The sequence below is a fragment of the Mirounga angustirostris genome, unplaced genomic scaffold (genome assembly GCF_029215605.1).
Source record: "Mirounga angustirostris isolate CCGP_5_RB_7025 unplaced genomic scaffold, mMirAng1.0.hap1 SCAF_9, whole genome shotgun sequence".
Taxonomy (NCBI): Eukaryota; Metazoa; Chordata; class Mammalia; order Carnivora; family Phocidae; genus Mirounga; species Mirounga angustirostris.
Genome location: NW_026991717.1, coordinates 119,003,128 through 119,025,453, shown reverse-complemented (window position 1 = coordinate 119,025,453; position 22,326 = coordinate 119,003,128). Strand labels below are relative to the sequence as shown.

General features: G+C 51.2%; 1 protein-coding gene across 2 annotated transcripts in view; it reads right to left on the bottom strand.

The window, feature by feature from the left end:
• The window catches only part of ESRRB (estrogen related receptor beta), a 167,759-nt gene that overhangs the window by 11,013 nt on the left and 134,420 nt on the right, over positions 1-22,326 (bottom strand). For both annotated transcript variants that reach the window (XM_045901289.2, XM_054513809.2), the window contains 2 exons: positions 7,314-7,424; positions 6,666-6,827 (listed from right to left, as the gene is read on the bottom strand). In XM_045901289.2, the coding sequence (XP_045757245.1) occupies positions 6,666-6,827; positions 7,314-7,424 (273 nt within the window). The remainder of the gene's footprint in view (positions 1-6,665; positions 6,828-7,313; positions 7,425-22,326) is intronic.

Genomic DNA, 22,326 nt, shown 5'->3' with positions numbered 1-22,326 from the left:
GTGGGCACAGCGCAGATATGGGGGCTTCGAGGGTAAAAAGGTGGTGCACGGACAGCACCCAGCTCCACTCCCCACACCGTTGGCACCCAGCGAGCCTGAGCAAGGCTGATGCCTGAGATGGTCGTTATTATTACTGTTTCTGTTATTAGCATGCTGTCGGCATGACTCTCCTCTCCCTTCTGGGCATGGCTGGAGGCCTGGGGTGGTCCTGAGCTCCTAGACAGGCCCATCACTCTTGGTTTCCATGGAGTCTGTCCTACTCTCCCCTGCTCTCCCCTGAGTCTAAACCCCACTGTTCCCCTTCCAACCAGCACACGAGTGTTCAACTTCAGGGGGCACTCCAGGGTGGAAGCCCCTTCAACCAGGCGGGTCCCCCTCTGCTGGGGAGCAGCCTCTCAGTCCAGTCATCATGGTTCCTGAGTACGATCTGTACACCCCTGGCCTTGGCTCATCACCTGGCTGCCAGCATCCGCGGGTGACTGACAAACAGCTGGGCAATGACACGGACAGACAGGGGCGGGCCTGGACCAACGTGCCTCCTCGGGGAGAGGCTGTGGCACCAGGGGGCCAGGTGCGTGCGTGTTGTCTAGATCCCGGTACGCAAGGGGGTGTGTGGCAGCCTGTGGTGGCAGGGACAGCTGGGAGGTAATAAAAGGCAGATAGAATGGACATCCAATTTCCCTTATCGGGCCTCTGAGCGGGAGAGGCCTTGGGCGACATTAATTAACAGATTCCAATCAGCCGGCTCATGAGGGTGTGTGCCCACGGGGATGTGGGGGGCTGCACTGGAAGCAGACAGACCGGGAGGGAAGATGTCGGAGGCGGATGGGGCGAAATTGACAGACAATTGAATCGGAAGGTGGCAAAAGGGAGGGGAGGGTGGAGGGGGGCTTCTGGAAAGGAAGGAGGAAAGACCCCCGTGAGGCCCATCACACAGGTACCATCCCTAGAGTCAACAGCGTGCTTCTGTCTCTTCATTGGTTCCGCAAATCCTCACTGGGCACCCGCTAAGCACCAGGCACTGTGGACACAACGGCAAGCTCGACCCAGAACTGGCCCCCGTGTGCAAAAGCTCGCAGTCAAGAGGCAAAGGCACACCCCGAGCCCCGAGCTCTGCTGGGATCTCATGGTTAGGACAGTTCGGAGGGCCAGAGAGATGGAGGGGCGCTGAGAACACACCATGGGCGAACATGCCCCAAGCGGGAAAGTGCGGGAGGCTGAGCCCCGAAGGGTGAGGAGCTCCCAAGGGGCTGTTGAGGGTGCTGCCGGTGAGCACACCGGCGGGGGGGGGTTGCTGAGATGGGCTGCCCTGTGCTGCCCATCTTCCTGCCCCCGCTGCCCAGTGCCCGGCCTGGGACAAAGAAGATGCCCAGCGCATATTCCTAGCAGAGTAGAATGAACAAATGTCACTGGGCCCTGACTCCTGGGTGACAAGAAAATGAACCCACAAAGAACTCAGTGAGACCCTCTCCATCCTTTATACACAAGCTCAGATTTCACCGCCTCTGCCCCTCGTGTACAAGCCAAAAACAGGCCTGCCCTCTGGGGGAAGCGCAGAGCAGGTGGTGGGAGGAAGGGAAACGGCACCTCTGAGAGTCTGTGGCTCCCTCCAAGGTTAGACCTCCTCTGCTGGTGGACCCAGCCCTGACTTCTCTCCTCCTCCTTCAAAAGGAGCTGGAAGACGCTTTGCAAATCCAAATGTCCTCTCCAAAGGGCTGAATACTATACACAGGCTGCTTCACTTTGTGCAAGGCAGGGGAGAAATATGCACTATGGTCTCATATTTGAAAGAGCCCAAAGATTTTCTAGTACCTGAAAAAAGAAGCACTAGAAGGGAAAATGAAAAGTAACAGCTCCAGGAGAAAGGAGGGGAGGCGATGGAGGGGGTGGGGAGGGATGGAGGGGAGGGTTTTGTGGGCACATTTTTATCTAGTTTTGGCTTTTGAACCTGTCCATACTTAAGATGTTCCCAAAATAACACTAAATCAAGCATAAAACAAAAGGCTTGCTCCCTTCAACCTATCAAGTCCACCGCTAGGAATTTGTCCTGTAAACACAGAGATAAATGGGAAAGGGTGTTTGTTAGATGAGTCTGTAATGACCCCAACCAGGAAACAACCTAAATGTAACTAATGTGATACATGTAATTACTATATAAACGTAATTATTAGCTAAGTGAATGGCACATTAGAAGCCACCAGAAAGAATGAGGTAGAACTGTTTTTGTGGGTGTGGGAAGATACCCAAGAGCGTAGGAAGATGTAACTATTAAGGGCACAGACACCAGAGCCAGACTGTCTGTTGGCATCCTAGCTCTGCTGGCCACTGGCTGTGACCCTGGGTATGTCCATTTCTGTGTGACTCAGTTTCTTCGTCTGTAAAATGGGAGTAGCAACAACAATACTTTCCTCATGGGACTATGGGGATGAAATGAGTAATGTGTGGAACAACTTGGTACAGTGCCTAGCACCAGGGCATTTTTATATAACATAATTAGATGTTATATAATTAAATGAAAGGAGCAGATGTAAAGCAGTGTCAAAGAACGGTCCTATGGTGGGGGGAGAATACACACGCGTGCACATGCACACACACACACACACACGAAATTCCCAGAAAGATGTTTAAGAAATAATATCCATCTCTCTGTCACATCTGACAGCTTTACTAGAAGCACATATTCTTTTATTTAAACCCAAACGAAGGGCTGAAGCACTCCTCCCTGCCCTTCAGCCAAGCACCCTCCACCTCTGCTCTTCTCTGCTGGGCTGGGTCTCCTCCTCCATCAAGCATCCAGCAATTCTGGGCCAGGGCTTGCTGCTGAGAGAGGCCGGTGTGGCCCAGGCCCCTGGGCATCTCGCGCTGCCCCCTTGAGGTCCTGCGCTGCCCAAGCTGGCTGCCCCTGCCCATCTCCCCAGGTCTCCCACTTGGAGCTCTGCTGCCCTCCCCCCCAAAGCTGCTTTATCTGCACCAACTGATCTGATAACATTCAGGCTCGTCCCAAGCCCCCATCCCCCAGTGATCTGAGAGCATGAGCTCCTAGAATTTAAGAAAGAAAAAAAAAAAAAAAGAGCACATAATTTGTGGCAAGTGGAGTTCATAATCTGTTAATTTATTATCGTTTCTGCCGACCTGGAGGGCCATTAGCAGCGGTAATAAAGGGAGATGTAATTATAGGATCTGAGGCCACTCCAGACGCAGCTGCTGTCACTCGGCAGCTCATATTTCACTGGCCGTTGGCGTTCTCCCCGCAGCGGGGGCCAGACGGCGGCTACCTGGGAGCGGGGCCGCTAAGGAACCCTCCGTGGGAGGCGTCTGGGGGCTCCCCAGCAGAGCTGTGCACCTGTCAGCCTGGGCCACGCAGGGCCGGCAGGAGAGGGCCTGGGCTGGGGCAGCCTCCGGGCCGCCTGGGGTGGCGGGATGACCGGCTAGTAACGTCTGGAGGGTGCAGTTCTTCAAGGGATACCCACTGCCTCTTAAAGGCTGCTGCCTCTGGGGCACACGTGTCGCTCACGGGGAACATGACAGGGGAGTCTAAAGACTTGGGCTCGTCCGCTGAGCAACGCAGGACTCGGTAAATTCACTCAAGGTAAAAGCCTGCGTGCGGCGTAGGGCAACTGCGGACGGACTCGAACGAACGGCCGCTATTCTGAGTCGCCATCAGCCCCAGTTGCCCACGGAAGTCACCCGTGGGACAGTGTCCTATGTGCTCAAAAACAGGAGTCAAAGGAGCGGCTGCTGGGAAATGAGTGTGTGTTCAGATGATCCTTCCTCCTGGCCACGCTGGTCGCTCAGTGCCCGTGTGCACAGGTCAGCTTCTGGGCTCAGCCTGAAAACTTGCATTCATGACGCCCCGATGCCCTCCTGATGGCCACCGCCCATCGTCCTGAAGGCCTGGCTCAGGTTCCGCTCTCTGCCCCTGCCACCCCTGGCATCCCTCCTGCCTGGGGCCCCTGTCCCGTGGTTCTTCCTGCTGCATTCTAAGTGTGCAGGACAGGAGATGGCAAACAGGGTAGAGGTGAAGTGTGACGGGCCGTGGGGAGATAGCGTTCACGGAGGTTCCTGATACCATTCGGTCTCTTTTTGTATGTTTAAACTTTTCCATGAAAAAGTATTTTGTTTTTTTTAAAAAATTATCTATCTTATTCCCAAATGAGATCCTTGGGGCAGAAATTAATCGAATTCTTTATATCAGCCCCAACTCCTAACAAGAGACCTTACATATAGTTAATGCTCAATAAATGCATGCAAAGGCAAGTAATGAAGGGCCCTCTGTGCCAGGCTCCGAACAGATACTGACAGGCTAGTCCATACTGAGCCATGGGATACGGCTTCCTGTGCTTCAGTGGGCTGGGCGCTAACCTGAGCCGCCTTAAGGAGCGAGTCCCTCTGTGGTCCAGGGCAGGATGGGAAGGAGCTGTCAGCAGTCCCGGGGGGACCCTGGCTTGTACCTACCCTGCTAAACCTGCTCTTTCTGGCTCGCTCTCTCCCCCTCTCTCTAAGGACTAGTGAGCAGGTCTGCAGGTGAGTTTTCTGTCTAATCTGAGATGGAATTAACTCGATTAGTTTCAATGTATCAGGCACTTGATATGTCATCGCCCCTAATATGAGGTTTACATACAGTGGCAGGAGACTCTTAATTAATTTTACCTTAAACACTAGAAGGTCAGGCCCAAATAATCCAGCATGCAAATTTATGCAAAATAGGCAAATTAGTGTTTCAGACAGACAAATGAGCCCCTATGTTTATTTTATTTTTTAATCAAAAAGAATTCAGCTTTGGACAAGGAAAAATGAAGATGGGCAAGGAGGCTTTTCATACTATTAGCAAAGACAATGACACGGTCCCAGTCCCGCCACTTATCAAGCACCCACTGTGTGCAGGGGCTGGACTGAGTCTGCCGTACCCTCTATTACGGGTTCACAGGCTAGGACACTAAAGCTCAGGAAAATGAGATCCCCTGCAAGGCCCTTAAGGACAGAGCTGGGATCAGAGCTCAGGTCGGCCTGAATCCGAAGTCTGTGCCCCTAACAACCACCCTGCTCTGCCCACTGCCCTCTTGGCGGGCACTGATGGGAGACGGAGCTGGGGGGCAGGAAGACGTGGGAGAAGAGTGGGTGAAAGGGAGACAGCGCCTCCTGGTTCCACGCCTCCCCTCAGAGGGGGACTGGTGGCAGAAGGAAGCAGTGACCTGGGGGGCCGCCAGGAGCCACTGCTGAGCCATTGCTGGGCTGCAGGGAGGAGGAGCGCGTGATGCTGGGGAGGGGCAGGGGGAGCTGTACCAGATCTGGCCCTGGGTTAGTGGAGCAATCCAGGCTGAGGTGTCTTAAGCAGTGGCTTGACCCCACATCTGTGCTGAATCAGCACAGGCCAGATTCAAAACTACTGAGTGTGTCATCCAAGAGGCTGAGCTCCTTAGTAAGGGCGCTCCAGCTCAGATCCCCCGTGAGCCCACCCTGAGTCAGAATACCAGCGGCCACCAGGGAGTCCCTACGGAAAGAATTCTATGTGTCCTCCCAGCTAAGTGACACCAACATCACCTCCTGAGCCCTGGTCTGCAGGAAGACTCCCTCCTGGAGGCTGTGCACACATGTCTTAGATGAGGACATCCTGACTCACCCCAATCAACTGCAGGCCTTGCCATCTAAAGTCTAGGACACCTTTACTACATTCCCATGCATGCTGTATTCATTTCTCAGAGCTGGCGACAAACACAAGAAGGATCTGTAGGCAGGAAGATAAACTGCCCCATGGCACAGAGCTAGTAAGAATCCAAGTCCACGGTGGGTCATTGCCAGAGGAAACCAGGATGTCCCCACCACACCACAAGACAAGCTGTTAGAACCGAACGAGGAATAAACCACACGGGCTTTGGAAAACTCCCCAACATGTGTGTAATGCAACATATGTGGGTATCGGTGTCTACAAAAATAAAACTAAAAATCAGCTTCCACCGTTTATCCAGAAGGAGGAAGCTGAAGACAGGTTTGGGCCACATGCGGTGAATGAAGTCCGTATCACCTGAAGCGTATTTATTACACGTACTCTCTGTGCCGCCCTCACGATCAGGCATGTGGCAACAGTGAGTCTGCAACAAACACTCGCATCCTCCGTACAGCACACTCATCCTTGCAGTTCTCTTCCTCATCGAAGCCCACGCAGGGAGCACTGCTGTTATTCCCTATTCACGGGGGGCTCGCCCGCTCAGGGTGACACCGCTAGTAAGATGCAGACCCAGAACTTGAATCCCAGTCCCATTCCCCAGCCCGTGTCCTTAACCACTCCAGTCCACTGGCCTCTCAAGGAAGCAAGAGACTCCATTCTCTCCTGCATTGTTTCCTAGTGCATTTCCAGTAAGATCTACGAGAAAACCCTTCTTTGGCCTTCAAGGAGTCAAAAAAACTTGCTCTTTGAATCTTAACCTAGCGTAGATGCAATCATCACCCCTCTACAATGATAACTGGTTCTGAAGAGCTGCTAGAGGTTCAAGAGCATTACTGGACCTTCCCACACCTGCTCACCTCCAATCCCGCAAGGAGAGAAAAGGAGCCCAGAAGAAAACATGGCTCCTGGGTCCCCAGCTCCCAGGCGTCAGGACCATGGCCGTGGGGACAGCGGCTGAGCATCCCTGGCTCCACCCTCCTCCTGGCCCTACTCGACTCACCTGGGATGTGCTTGGCCCAGCCGATGATGACCACGAGCTCCCTGTCTGCCAGGTCACAGAGAGTGGTCAGGGCCTTGATGTCACCCTCGGGCATGCCAGGGGGAGGCATGGCATACAGCTTGTCCGGCTCGGCCACCAGCAGGTAGGAGACAATCTTGGTCACTGCCAATGACCAGAGGAGGTATGTAAATGCTGGGGAAAAGAGGAAGGGGCCAGGGTGCAGCCTGGGATGGCTCAGGAAGAAAATCTGGGTTCTGGGGAGTCCCAGTAGGTCATCTCCCCTCCCTCTCTGACTCCACAACCTGCTGGCAGTGGTGATTTGGGCTCTTGACAAATATCCTTCCAAGGGAAGCTGCTGGTGAGTTCTCTCGAGAGGACCCTGCTTTGAGTGGGAGGTGAGGGGGGCATGTTCTGGATGCTGGGGTTCATGCCTTCGTAGGTTCATGCTTCACTTGGAATCATATCCCACATGGAAAGGCCTTCTAAATGAAGCCGGAAGCACCCAACACCAAGCCAAGCACTGAGGCCACCTCCCCAGGATGCACACTATCCCAGACCCAGCAGTGGGAAGGTGGCACTGCCCCCAAGGATGCCAGACGTTCCAGGCACGGATGCGGACAGAGGGGCACGGGCTACCCTGGCACTTACATGGCTTCTTAGCGGGTGGAGAAATCTGTAAGCTCAGGTACGGGCTGCTCTCAGAGTCCAGCCGTCGTTTGTATTTCTGGCGGCCTCCACGCACTCGGTCAAGGCGCACACCTATGGGGGAGGGAAGGGGAAAGGTGTCAGGCTGTCCAACATCAGGGGTGTTTGCACTAGTTCTGGCATTTTAACACTGGCTTTGGCCCCGCGACTCAATGCCTTTCCAGGTGCCCCGGGGCCAGCCTCAGGCCAGGGAGTCGGACAATCCTCACTCAACTGTCTTAATGGCAACAGCCCACCCCAGCTGCCCTGGGCCAGGCCCCGCCTCTGGGCTCAGCATCCTCCTGAAATCTATCCCGAGCAAGCTTCAGCTCTTGAGTCTTTCTGTCTCCAAAGGGAAAATACAACAGAAGCTCTCCTCTAGGTGTTGGGGAAGGAAGACTCCTTATTGTAGATCTGCTGGGAACCCAGGGAGTGTTGAGTCTCTGCCTCTAGCAGGCACCTCGAAAAGAATGAAAACAAGAATTTTCAAACTTTTTACATAAGCAGCATCCGGATGGAGGTTCATGACAAATGGCAATTTCTGGATCCCACCTTCCAAGACTGTAGGATGACATTCTACAGTCTGTCTTCTAGAACAGAGGGAGGGTGAGGATTGGTCAGGGCGGCAGGAGTACCCTCAGAAGCAGAGGTGTGGTCAGCCCTGGGCCAGACGCTCCTGGATGGGGATGCAGGTGAGGTGGTCCTGGCCACACCTGGAAAACGAATACCTCAGAGTCTCCCAGTAGCAGGTGCAAAAGCAGGTGTGGCCACGCCACACTAACATCCCTCCCCAGGAGTGAGGCCCTCTCCTAGAGAGATCTGCTATTTCCCTGGGTCTATATGGCCTTCCAGAAACCCACCCCACCCCTCAGCTCCTGCTGTCTAGACAGACATGTTGGTACCATCTGACACGCCTAACCAGCCTGCAGGGTAGACAGGACCTCAAATGGGCTCATCTAAGGGCACACAAGCGCAGACTGGCTACCAATCTATGTGGCCTGGCCTGAGAGACTGGTGGGACCCAACAAATTAGCTCCAAGGTATGAACGAGCACAGGAAGCTCCCAGGTATGAACGAGCACAGGAAGCTCCCAGGTATGAATGAGCACAGGAGGCTCCCAGGTATGAACGAGCACAGGAAGTAGAGAAGCTGGTCCCTTTTCCTTACCATGAAACAGGCCTTGACTGAAACATAAAAAGTCAGACACAGAGCCGGAGTCCTGAGAGGAGACCTCCAAGGTGACAGGCCCAGTTCAACGGCCTCTTCCTTTCCCCAAAGGTCAACACATCACCCTCACGGAGCCCCAGCAGTGATCTTCATCAGGGCCCCATCCGGCACTTTCCCCCCCACACCTCCTCCTGCCTGTCCTCCCAGCGGGGTGGGGGCGGCCACTGGTCCTGTGCTCCTGTCGGTTCGGGCCCTTCTTGCTCGGGAGAGGCAGGAGGAAGGCAGGAGTAACGGTAACTCAATGGCACGAGGACTTGGATCTCATTCATGCCAGGGGTGATTTTCTGGCTGTTTCTTAGAATGTACAGCTAGTCCATTCAGTCCCTGGGACCAGAGAGGAGTCCCCTAGAGCAATGAGGGCCACTGAAAGTAAAATCACGTTGTCTACTGAATGGGAGGGACCAGCCCTTCAACTGCCAATTGCCCTAAAGGAACTTGGGGTGAGGAGTGCCTCCAGTTAAGGGCTCAGGCCACCTCCTCCTCCAGGGCCACCAAGCCAGATGGCCCAAGGGGACGGTCTCTTTGAGGCCAGTCACTGCTCAGCATTTCTGTCAACAGTGTCCCTTTTTACCCCCCAGACCGACACTCCTATACTTGATGCCGGACATGGCTGCAGGGAACATTTTGGGGGCAAGTCAACCCTGCATCCCACCCCTGCTTCCTGTGTAAGTAACTCCCCTATTGCGAGTCCTCTCAGAGGAGGCCTGTGCCCACCCCCGCTCTGGATATCCAAGTGGGGCAGGTCCTCCTGCTCGCCCCGGTCTGGAGGTCGAAGCATGGTCTGGTGGTAACACAGGCCCAGTCGACGGGAGGCTTTGATCAAATGCCACGTGGTCAGGGCAGCAGGGGTGTGGGCAACCCCTGGCCTACCACTCATCTCCTGCACCTGGACTTCCCCGGGCCTCCCTTGGCCCTTGTCTGGCTTCTCAGTGTGTTCCTGGAGCCTCCTGAGAAGCTTCCAGTGAACTCCCCTTCTGCTCTGAGGGGCGGAAGGGATTGCAACGGACCACACCCGCACCTGGGTTCTCCAGGACCAGGCATGGGGAAGAAAACCAGTAACAAGTGTGTTCCTGAGTAGGTGAGCAGGCTCTTGCTGTCGGCCACTGAGGCTCAGCCTCACCGAGGACCCCAGGAGACAGGGTAGGACACGCCCCAGTGATCCCCTGCTGCAGATGAGGGCCTCGGGGCATTTCCCACCTCTCCGGGCGGGGCCCGGCCACGCAGGCTCTGGTGCCCCGAGAAAGCCTGGGGCAGAGCGGCACCTCACAAGGTAGCACTTCGTCAGCATGCATGTGACAGAGTGCTGAGTGAATGCAGGCGGGACACCGGCTGGCTGCCACCCTCCTTCTCAAAGGGTGGTCCACGGCTAGGCATCATCTGGAAGCGTGTCTGAAATGCAAAAATCTCAGGCTGCCCCTAGGAATCCGAATCAGCATGCTGACAAGGTGACTCAAGGCACGGAGGCACGTTGAGAGTTTGGGAAAGGCTGCACTTCAGCATCCGAGCGGACCCGCTGTGCCTCGGACCTTGAAGGGGACAGCGGAGGCCTATCCCACGCAGGACCTAAACCCACGTGCTGGTAGGACTTCGGCTCCCACCCTCCACCCCTCCTGGCCCCTCAGTGAGGGCAGAAGGAGCAGGCCCTCCAAGGCAGGAAGGACGGCTCCTCCCTTGAAGGTTTTTGGGGCAAAGTTCCCTGTTTTCCTGACCCCCTCCTATGACCGCGCTACAAAGCAGCTCACCCCTGCCTGCGACACTGGAGGTGAGCCAAACCCTCTACCAAGCTCTGCTTTTTCTTGAAAAGCTGCTAAGACTAAAAGCGAAAATGCCGAGCTTCATTCACACAGGACGATGAGGACGCCCATTTCCTGTGCACCTACTATGCGCCAGGATCTGACTGGAGTCCAGGATGAGCCCCTCCCCCACTTCTCGGACTTTCTCTCCCGGAAGCCAGTCTCAAGAGCTCACCCCTCCACCCGGCCTGCCTGACCACAGGAGTGGGAACTGCTCAACAAAACAAAGAAAGAGGCAGGCGTCCCTTAGCAAGGCAAGGAGATGGGCACTTGCCACTTCGGTCACTACTTCCATCTGGAATGTTCTCTGTCCTGACGCAGGGCCTGGCCCTTAGTGGGTGTTCAAGAAAGTCTTGATGCATATAGGAACGGATGAGTCTCCTGCCCCTAGACCCCCAGGAGGGCTGGATGCTTCTTCCAGGACTCCAACAGCCCCCTGGCTTCCCCTACTGACCAGGCACCCCTGGCGCCAGCGGCTGTTCTCTGTCCCATTCCAGGGTCTTCATGGCGCCCAACGCCCAGCAGATGCTTAGAAAGCCGGGGCTGTTACTAACGTCATCCCCATTATTACTACTACTCTTCCCGACACTATGTACATGTCTCTGTTAAGTCACAGTAAGAACAATCAGGAGGCGGTGCCTGCCTGGGTGGCTCAGTTGGTTAAGCGTCTGCCTTCAGCTCAGGTCATGATCCCAGGGTCCTGGGATCGAGCCCCAAATCGGGCTCCCTGCTCAGCGGGGAGTCTGCTTCTCCCTCTCCCTCTGCTCATGTTCACTCCCCCAAATAAATAAATAAAACCTTAAAAGAAAAAAAGAACAACCATGAGAACAGCCTAATTCATGGAGGACTTTGTCTCTGTGTTGCCCTTTTTCATCTATAGCATATAAAGCCGGCACAATTATCCCCATTTTATAAATAAGAACCACTGAGGCTTGGGCGATTGAGTAATTTGCCTAATAAAGGAGCCAGTACCCACACTCTTTGCTACTCCGGGGTACTGCCCCCCAGGGCCCTGAGGGTGTAATCTTTCCTCTAAATTTTCTCCTTCAGATCTTCACAGCAGGATGGTCAATGGCTCCAATCAATACATGCACTCATCAATTATCAACTTACTCTGTTTTCTTAAGAAAAGTAGCCCATTGGGTTTGATTATGCCCAAAATGATGCCTGACGTGAGCCAGGCTTGTCTCCTGGCTTCCTGCCTGCCTTCCTGCCTGCCTTCCCAGGTCTCACCCCAGCTACAAGCCCATAAGGGCTCCAGCCCATGGGATCCAACGGGCAAGGTCCCATGCCCCTCTTGGCCCTTATGGCCCACGCGGCCTTGGCCCAGTTGGCTCTCATAGCCTCAGTCTCATCATCAGGTACGGGGGAGGGGGCAATCGTAACACTAACACTGTTCACTGAATATGGCTTTTGTGACAATCGTGGGAAAATGCTTGGTAAATTGAGTAAAACGATGTACTGGTTCAAATGCAGCCTTCACACTTAGGAAACAAAAGAATCTTAGGGTCTGGCTGGTCCTTTCCCCAGCCTCCAGAAATCCACTCCCTTAGGACAGCGCATATCCCTCATGAAGGTTTCCCCTTGTATTGAGCTAAATTCAGTCTCTAGATCACTTTCTATCCTCCATCCCATCCAACGAGACTACCCCCTTTCACAAGACAACCTTTTATGGACTTGAACATCCTTGGGTACCCTCCTTCTCTAGCCAAGCACTCTTTATTTTCTGTATCTGTATATACTTTCAGGTCAGTCACCTCCCTGCCTTCTACACATTTGTCTTTATCGATGTGGTCTGCTCCGAACTGAGCATGGTCAGCATCTCAAGGGCAGAGACAGTGGACAGAGGTCTGAACTCCTCCGCGCTCTGCCTGAACAGACATTGGTCAACTATGTTTATACTTACTATCTGCCAATGTGTTCTTGTATTTTCTAGAGCACCCCGCTCACAATTTTAGTAAACAAGATAATGGCATGGACTGGGTTCTCATCCTGAGCACTGCAGCAAAATGCTGGATCACAAATCGTTTAAAAATAAATCACCGAAGGGCGCCTGGGTGGCTCAGTTGGTTAGGCGACTGCCTTCGGCTCAGGTCATGATCCTGGAGTCCCGGGATCGAGTCCCGCATCGGGCTCCCTGCTCGGCAGGGAGTCTGCTTCTCCCTCTGACTCTCCCCCCTCTCATGCTCTCTCTATCTCATTGTCTCTCTCAAATAAATAAATTTAAAAAAAATCTTTAAAAAAAAATAAAAAATAAAAAAAAAAAAAAATAAATCACCGAATTCTAATGGTTGGGTCTGGCAGACATTATTAGTTGTCTACTCAATTGTCTTTCCATTCCCTGTCTTTCATGCTAAGGGAAGCTGGATTCTGTTTGTAGAGGCAACGTGTCCTAGCCAGTCCTACCAATCCTGGTCCCTCCCTATTTCCCAGTTTCCGTGATAGCAAGAGCTGGTCCTATGACCTGGTTCTGGCCAATGGACTATAACGGGAAGTCCACGGTGGGGCGCTTCTGGGAATGGTTTTGCTTTTCTGATACAAGGGACAGACATGTTTGGTGCAGCCCTGCCTTTCTTCTGCCCTGACCTGGAAGGTGACGGTCAGAGCTATGGCAACCACCCTGCAACCATGCGGCAGCCAAGCAAGGACCCCAAAGAACACCAAAGAAAGACAAAAAGATACTAAGTCCTTGATGCTATGGCTGAGAAGCCTATAAAATGCCAGCAATCTCCCATCTCCAGAGTCCTTGGTAGGTGGGGAAATCAATCTCATTTATTGATGCCTAAGCCACTAACAGTCAAGTTCTCTGTAACTTGCAGCAGAAAGCAATTTTCACTGATAAAATGGGCAATTACTTTCTAAATTAGGATGCTTAAGTCTTACAAACACCCAGTGGTGGGGGAAAAACAGAGAAGGCAACTTGAACTTGAAATGAGAGTTACCTTATTGTTTACATTCTTATAGTTTAGCAAAATATCTAAAAAGTAGGCTCAGGGAGCATATTAAAATACTACTTAACTTGTAATTACTGTCTGGGATTATAAGACTGTATCATCTCATTGATATACTTTCTGGATTTAAAAAAGCATTAATAATACTTACATGCAAAGTGTTCCAGATCTCTAATACTGTAATAAATACATAGCCTTTGTTTTAACCACTGTTCAATATTGTTAATCCCCGAACATGTGCAGGCCAAAATTTAAGTATTCATAAATTTTCTAAGAATACAAAAAGATTGATAATCACTGGAATCCATGTTCCTATGCAGACTGAGTCCTGTAGTTGAGCCCAGGACTGGAGAGGGAGCTGTCCTCCTGGGCCAACACGGTAACACCCCTAAATTTTGTAGACACGAGGGTAAGAAGTTCACATCTACTGACCAGTTGTTACTCGGTGCTGGCCTCTGCTCTAAGAATTGTTAAGTATGTTATTTCACTTAGGGATTCCGACAACCCTATGAGGGAGATTCTATTAGCCCATTTTATGGATGGAGAAACTGAGGCTAAGAGAGGATGAGTAACTCACCAAGACCACAGAGGTAGGAAGGCAGTCTGACTTTGACCTCTGAGAACAGCTACAGTTCTGTCCTGCTTACTGGGCCAATTCCTGCCAGGCAGGCGTTCTTAAGGGCTCCTCACTGTTGCTAGTTCTGGGGTGCATCACCGCTCCTGACTGGTTCCCTCCATCCTGCCCACCCCTCTGTAAATAGTTCCTTCATTACATCCTCTTTGGTGACCCTGGGAGGGGACATCTGTTCCTTCCCAGCCCTGACCAAGACAGTGGGGAGGTGAGATGTGCTTGGTCACCCTTTCGAGGAATAGGGGGAAAGGCAGTGAGAATAGGAAGAGTAGCCAAGTCCACGCTGAGATGCTCCATCACAAGGCCTGGAAAGCAAAGACCCAGGGCCCTCCTGGCTGTGGCTTGCTAGGCTTGCCTGGTGACTATGTTTGTTTTTGATTATGTTTATTTTGAGGGTAGCAACTGTGCAGACGCCCAGAGAGGTCTGTGCCTCCAAAGCAGAAGAAAGAAGCACTAGCCTCAGGGTCAGACCTGGATGTAATCCCTGACTCTACCTCTTAGCACCTGAGTTACCTTGAGCAAGTTTCCTCACCTTTCTGTGCCTCGATTTCTGCACCTGTACGAAATAATAGTATGTACCTTGTAGGATCGTTGTGAGGACTGAATGAGTTAGTACGTGTAAAGCACTTGAAATCCTGTGAATGGCACCTGGTAAGTGATCAGTAAGTGTCAGTTAATATTATTATTTTTATTAAAAATCCTGTTCTCTATTTCGACTATCACTATCAGCATCGTGATATTGTGCTCAGTTTTGCAAGATGCTACTATTGGGAGAAACGGGGTAAAGGGCACATGGAATCCCTGTGTATTATTTCTTACAACTACATGTGAATCTCCACTTACCTCAAAAATAAAAAGATTAATTAACAAGACTGTTAGCTGCTTGTGGAAATATAAAATGGTACAGCTGTTCTAGAAAGCACCTTGGCAATTCCTCAAAAAGTGAAACAAGATTATCATCCATATCATACATATCGTATGGCCCAGCCATTTCCTTCCTGGGTACGTCCCCAAAGGAACTGAAATCAGGAACTCTAACAGGTATTTGAATCTCAATGTTCACGGCAGTTAATACTCCCAAGAGTCACAAGGTGGAAGCAACCTAACTGTCTCTTGGCAGAAGACTGGATAAACAAAATGTGGTGTATCCATACAATGGAGTATTTTTTTTTTTTTAAAGATTTTATTTATTTATTTGAGACAGAGAGAATGAGAGAGACAGAGAGCACATGAGATGGGGGAGGGTCAGAGGGAGAAGCAGACTCCCCGCCGAGCAGGGAGCCCGATGCGGGACTCGATCCTGGGACTCCAGGATCATGACCTGAGCCGAAGGCAGTCGCTTAACCAACTGAGCCACCCAGGTGCCCCCATACAATGGAGTATTATCCAGCCATAAAAAGGGATGCTGTTCTGACCTGCCACAGCATGGATGAACCTTGAGAACATTACGCTCAATGAAAGAAGCCAGACATGAAGGGAGAGATGTAGGATTCCACTTGTAAGAAATACCTAGAGTAGACAAGAGGGCAGATTGGAGGTTACCAGGGGTAGTGGGGCAGGGAGAATGGGCATCACTGCTTCATGAGTACAGGGTTTCTGACTGGGATGAGAAAAATGTTTGGGAACTAGAATCACTGTCAATGTGCTTAGCACCGCTCAATTGTACACTTAAAGATGACTTCAAAATGGCAGACTTTGTTATCTATATTTTGTCACAATTAAAAATCCTTCACCTTCCTCAAGCTCGTGGAATTAAGTAACATAAAATGTGTGAAAGCAGCCAAGTGCTTGGTACACACTAGGCACTTAATAGTCCTTTCTTTCCTTCCATCTGCCCATGGAAGATGGTAGGGTCTGGCAGGAACTGACAGCCTCCTCCTTGGGAAGAGAGAGAAACACACCCCCTTAGTTGTAACTACATGAGTTAAGATACCTGGGGGAAAAAAACCAACAAAACAAACAAACCAAAAAAACCCTTAAGGAAGTAAGGTTCAGAGAGGTTGAGTATTGTGCCCAGGAGCACACAGCTCCAGCACAGCTTCCCTCTGGAATACACCCACAGGGTGGAGTGCTGCCTCCGTCTGACCCAGGACAGAGGCTCTGGCTTGGCTTCAGCTGTAGGCCCCCGACCCCCACCAGGCTCCTCCCCGGGCTAGCGCCCCTCCACAGTGGCCCATCCCACCTCCCAACTCAGGGCACAGGAAACATTCAAGAAGCTGCAGGGCCACTCTGGGGCAGAAAATCCTTGGAAGGAGAGGGTGCCAGCCTCCCCCAACCTCTTGATCCCATCTGCGCTCATCTGCGGACCTCTCCAACCCCCTGCAGGTCCGTCCGTGTCCAGAGGTGGTGGCTGCCTCGTCCTGGATCAGATGTCCACTTGCTGACTTGATAAGAGCAGGCTCCTGACTTTTTTCTTAATGGAAGTAAAATAATTCCTGCTTTCCTCCACCTCCCTCCTTTCTTCTCATTTTCCCTCCCTAAGCTGGACAAGATCCCAGGCTTTTGGAAGTAAAAATAGCCAAGAGTGCAGGGGCACAGCCACCAGGGGGGCAGTTCAAGTTTCCTTCTTATCTCCCCGGGCACTAAAAATAACCAGTGAGAGCTCTGAGGAGCATGGCCCTGCACCTGGCCCAGAGCCTGGCCCAGACGCTGCTCCTGTCACATTTCTCTTCCCACAGGAAACGTTCAGACCAGGCTGGAGAGGGGAAGGCCTCTGAGCCTGTGCGCTCCCCCCACCCCCACCCCCATACACACACCCCGCCCCAGGCCGCCTCTGCAGAGCTGCCGTCCGCGTCTAAAGGCAGGATCTCTCCTGACATTGCAAAGTGTTCCTGGTCAGGACCTTTCTCTTCGCCTGACCCACAAATCCCACCCTCTATTCAATGTCTTGGTTTATAAATGATGTAAGCAGGTTCACGTTTGTGCAATGCTTCACAGTTTACGAAGCTATTTCCATATCTCATTAATTCTGCATAACAATATTGAGGGAAGGAGAATCCATGATTATTGTTATTCCCATGTGAAAACTGAAGCTCAGAAAGGACTGGTAACTGGCTCAGGGACACACAGCCAGGAAATATCAGAGGGAGGATCTGAACCTTGACCTCCAAGTCCTATTTCCTTGGCTTTGAACTGGAGACAACCAGACTGTGGGATCATTGGGATGCCATGGAAAGCCTCTGAATGATACAGACTCTGAGTACTTACCCCTTGAGGTTCTGAGTCAGAAGGTCTCGGGGGGATGTCCAGGAATGGATAATTTTTCAATGTTCCTCTAGCGATTCTGATAACTTGCCAGGTCTGGGGAGCACTGTTCTAAACCTGTTTTATTCAGTACTGTATCTGACCAGTCTTCTTCCTTGGGGACTTAGGGTTGACTCTGCCTATAAGTTCTACCAAATTACAGCTGACTCATCTCTATGAAGAGGAAACCACCCAGAAGGTGATGTGGGTACCCACAGGCTGCGGGTCATGAGGGCATGCTGATGGGTGCCCCAGCACAGCAGAATGCCCTCAGCACTTATCTACACCCCTGCACATGCGGGGCTTCCTTTAATACCTGTCCTGCAGTGGGTTCTGCGTGACAGGTATGCTCACCTTGCTGCCTAGGACAGGATGGCTATCTGGGGCTGCCTCTTACCCTGGTGCCCTATCATAATGGTGAAGAGAGAGTCTCAGTCTCATGCCTGATTCACAAGAAGTCAAGGGAGCCTCGTAGGTGGATAAACCCACATGCTACCTAATATCCTGGGGCTTATACCAATGGCTCCTGGATGGGTATGATGGTCCTGAATGAGGAGCCCTTGGCCACTCATCTATTAAATTATCCATCAGCTGCTCTCTTCTCTAGACCCTTCTCACTCAGGCCATCATATGCCCAAGGGCATTTCAGCAAGCCTGGGTTGTCACTGCATTCCCAGCTGCCAAGAAGACTCCACTGTGCATGCAACAGGGCAAAGCTATTTAGACCAGTCTCCCCTTCCTTTCCCTTACTCTTTTCTCCCCTTTGAGTAAAAGGTACAGGATTTGCTACTTGGCCAAGCTATCTACACTGAGTTGGAATGGGCTTCTTAAAAGGAATTCTCACACAACCAAGGAGACTAGCTACCACTCAGCTCAGTTATTTACTAGCAGCGCGGCCTCGGGCAAATTAAACTCATCATACCAGGCACGGCCAATAGCTGTCAGCTGTGCCAATGCCTTCCACTTCCTAGTCTGTGGCAGACATTGCTAATCGCTCACAGCACTCTTGCCTACCAATCCCAATTGTGTGTACGTCTTTGGATCGTGCATCTAGGCAGTCACTCCCCACCCCACAACTGACAGTGCAACTAAAGGCAATTTACCATCCAGGAGCCTGAATTATTTCTCAGGTTCTATCTCTAAAACTCTGGTTCTGTAATCACAGGCCTTAATCTGACTTCAGGAACCTCTTAGGTGGGCTTCAGGGGTTCTGTGAAGCTCCTAAAATTGTCTGCAAAATTTTATGTTCAAGTCTTTGTGTGTGTTTTATGGCAGAATTTTCACTGGATTTTCGAAGGAATTCATGAATCTCTAAATCAGTAACAATTGGTTTAGAGGCTGTCACCGTAAAAAGCAGGCAAACAAACAAATGAATAAATAATTTCAAGTTGGGAGAAGTTCAACAAGGACGTAAACAAAAGGATATGATAAGAAAGCAAGTGGGAAGAGAGGCCTTCTGAGATGGCACTTAAGTTTGGGCTGCAAGGATGAGGAGCCAGCCATGGGGCGGGCATTCCAGGCAGGGGAACAGCCCAAAAGCTCGTAGGGTGGGAAAGAGTCTGTCATGCTTGAGGATCAAAAGTAAACCAGCAGGGCTGGAGCAGAGTAAGCAGGAGTGAGGGGCCAGGAGAGAAATGAGACCAGACGACACTGAAAAGGGAGGAGGGGTTAGATCACCCAGGGTCTTGAAGGCCAGAGTAAAAAAAATAAAGTAGAAAAACAGGGAAAAGGCTCAGGCAAGCAAGCACCTCACAGAAAAGGAATCCCAAGTGGCTAGTACGCATATGAAATATGCTTATCTGATAAGGGAGAGAGTACATATCAAAGTGATAGTAGGACATCACCTTACGCACACTAGCAAAAATTTAAAAAGTGTTGGTGGAGGATATGGAGCAACCAGAACGTCTAAACACGAGCAGTAAGTCAGTACAACCGAATCAAGAATAATTTCATATCATCCGATAAAGCTGGAGATGCACATACCTGGCACTTCTACCCCCCAGACCTGAAATCCCTTACGCACGAACACCAGGACACCAGGCGCATGAGACACGGCTCCCTCAGCAGCAGAGAGGGAAATCAAACTCCCCTAAACTCATCCAATGATCCTACGGTGCAGGAGTTTGCAAACTAAGGTCTTTGGGCTAAACCCAGTGCTTTGCCTGTTCATCAGAACACAGCTCTGTTCATTCATTTCTACATCATCTGTGGCTGCTTTCAGTCGGGGAACAAGGGCGGAGTTCCGAAGCTGCCACAGGGGCCTTCCGGCTAACAAAGCCTAAAATATTTATTCTCTGGCTGCCTCCTGCTATATAGCAATGCAAATGAATGGATTACAGCCCCACGTAACAAGAGCATTCGTCTCAGAAATACCATCTAAAATAACTGCGATGAAGAATATGAATAGTGGGGCGCCTGGGTGGCTCAGTTGGTTAAGCGACTGCCTTCAGCTCAGGTCATGATCCTGGAGTCCCGGGATCGAGTCCCGCATCGGGCTCCTTGCTCGGCAGGGAGTCTGCTTCTCCCTCTGACCCTCCCCCTCTCATGCTCTCTCATTCTCACTCTCAAATAAATAAATAAAATCTTAAAAAAAAAAAAAAAGAATATGAATAGTATAATGTCATTTAAAACAAACAACCCCCGCCCAAAAAATACCCATAGAGATATAAACATGATAAAACTATTTTAAAAAGCAAAGGAAAAACAATAAAGTTACCTCTAAGGGTAATGAAAATGGGAAAGGGCACAAAGGGAAACCTGAAGAGTCAGGGTAAATTTTTTTTCTCCCATTGGATGGAAGGTATCCGTATTCTTCATACTTTACATATATTTTTGGCATGTATCAGTGATGGCCCACTAAAATACGTTATTCCCCTTTTCCAAACCAAAAGAGTTTTAGCTGGACACATGGCATCCCACCCAGCTAAAGACTACAATTCCCAGACTTCCTTGCAGAGGTGTGGCCATTTGACCAGGTTCCACCAACGGGCTGTGAGTGGAAGAAACCCGCGCCAGTTCTGGGTCCCATCCTTCCAATGAGCTGGCGAGGCTATGCTTCCTTCTGGCTGCCTGAAAGACGGTGATATAGTAAATGCTATCAACTCTTTGGGGAAGTTTTGTTGGAAAGGGGAGCAGGGTGAGGTAGCAGGAGCTGGATGAAGGTGAAGGGTTAAAATACAGTTGTGGGGGGTTTTTACATTTTAATTTTGTTTTTATAAGGGGAGAATAAAAGTGTGTTTGTGTGCTGATGAAAATGATCCAGTAGTGAGCAAGGGTCTGACGATGCTGGAAGAAGAAATGACTGAAGTCCTTGATGAAGAAAGAGAGAGAGTCAGAGCATAGGCAGGGAGACCGGCTTTTGACAGGAGCAGCGATATCTGTAAGAGGCGTAAAGACAGGAAACAACAGGTAGGTTTGTGGATTCAATGGCAGGTGGGTAAGGAACTCCCCCACTTGACTGTTTCTATTTTTTCCAAGAAAATGTAAAGCAAGGTCATTGGCCAAGGATGGGGGAAGAGAGGCCATGGGAGATTCAAAACTCCCTCCTGGATCATGGAAGAAAATCAGTTCATAACATGATGAATATCCATCTCCAATCAAGGACTGACATTCTACTTTGTGGTACAACTCCGGGGCTTTCCCTGAAGAGTCGGGAGCAAGATGAAAATGACTACGATTAGGATTCCCATTTTACAGAGGAGGAAAAGGAGGCTGACGGAGATTTAAGTAAAGCACCAGGACGGCTGATTAGTGGCCACACTGGGGTTTCGCTGGGTCTGTATGATCGCCGAACCTGTTATTTCATGCTTTGGCACACCCAAAGTCCTGCATGAACAGTAATAAGGATTCGGCACAGACAAGATCATCCCCTATGGCTTCATTCAGTTAACATCTCCCCAACCAAAGGTCATGAGGTCATTGTGCCTGAATGGCCCAGAGGCTGAGGCCACGTGGGAAGATCTCGTGAGCTGTCAGACTTTGAGTGTGTACTCGCACACGTGCATGTGTGTGCGTCGATGCGCACGTGTGTGAGATGGAAAATGGTGGTGGGGGGGGATACAACTATACATCAGGGTTCTTGGGCTCTAGTTCAAAACTATTCTCTGAAGTGCCGGAGAGCTGGTTTGTTTCAGAACACTAATGCATTTTGGAAAAGAAAAAAGAACTTTTAAAGACAAGTCATCTCTCATCCTCTTTCTTCACTCAGAGGGCCAGAAAAGTGGTGTTTCTGGCAGGGGCTAGAGGCGGAATACTCTATAAATACAAAGCCATTAAATCCCATGCAGCAGGAACCTGATCGGAGCCTCCTTTTAATTTCCTGACATGAGCTGGCCACTAACCCAATTACCCAGAATCCCCGCAGGAGCCCTCCCCGCCCGCCCAACAAGCACAAAGACAGTGAGAGCATATTGCATGGATGTCAGCCCAGCTTTCACTGAAATCAAATATCTTTTAGAAAACACTTGGGGAAAGGCGGGCAGGGGCCGAGGTATGGAGGAAAAGGAGCGGGACAGGGAGGCTGCCGGCCTGAGGCAGGTGAAGTGAGGTGAGGAGAAGGTGAAGTTCGCAGGACGAGCCTTCAAGGGAGAGCTGCTGAAAGCCCAGAGCTGTACTGTAGTGTGAGGGCTTCCTGAGAAAGGTAGCAAATGGTTTTCCAGGTTCTTCCACTGGGAGGCTGTCAGGCCACACCTTAGCCAGGCTGGGAAGTCCGCCTCTCAGGGGAGAGCATCTCCAGGGTTGTCCTAAAGGAGACGCTCATCCTGACTTTCGACCCCAGACGGGGCCAGCCTAAGAAGGATACCTCCTCTGAGATTCCCACCACGGAGTCCAGGAGGAAAATCAGGGCAGCCAGGATGCCCCGCCTAACACAACCGATGGGCTGCTAGAAAAGCTCAGCGCAAAGGAGACTGCCATTGAATTGAATACTAGAGTAACAGGCCCAGAGAGGTGACATCGTAAAGCAGTGCCACGGTGGATTTCACCAAGGAGCTGTTCCCCCTGGGCCCCACCGTGACCTGCTGATGCAGGGCGGACTTCAACCCCCCGCTCCACAGGTGAAGACGTGGAGGCCCGAGAGCGTGAGAACTAACATGCACGGCGAGGTCCCCTCAGAGCCAGGAGGAGGCCGCAGG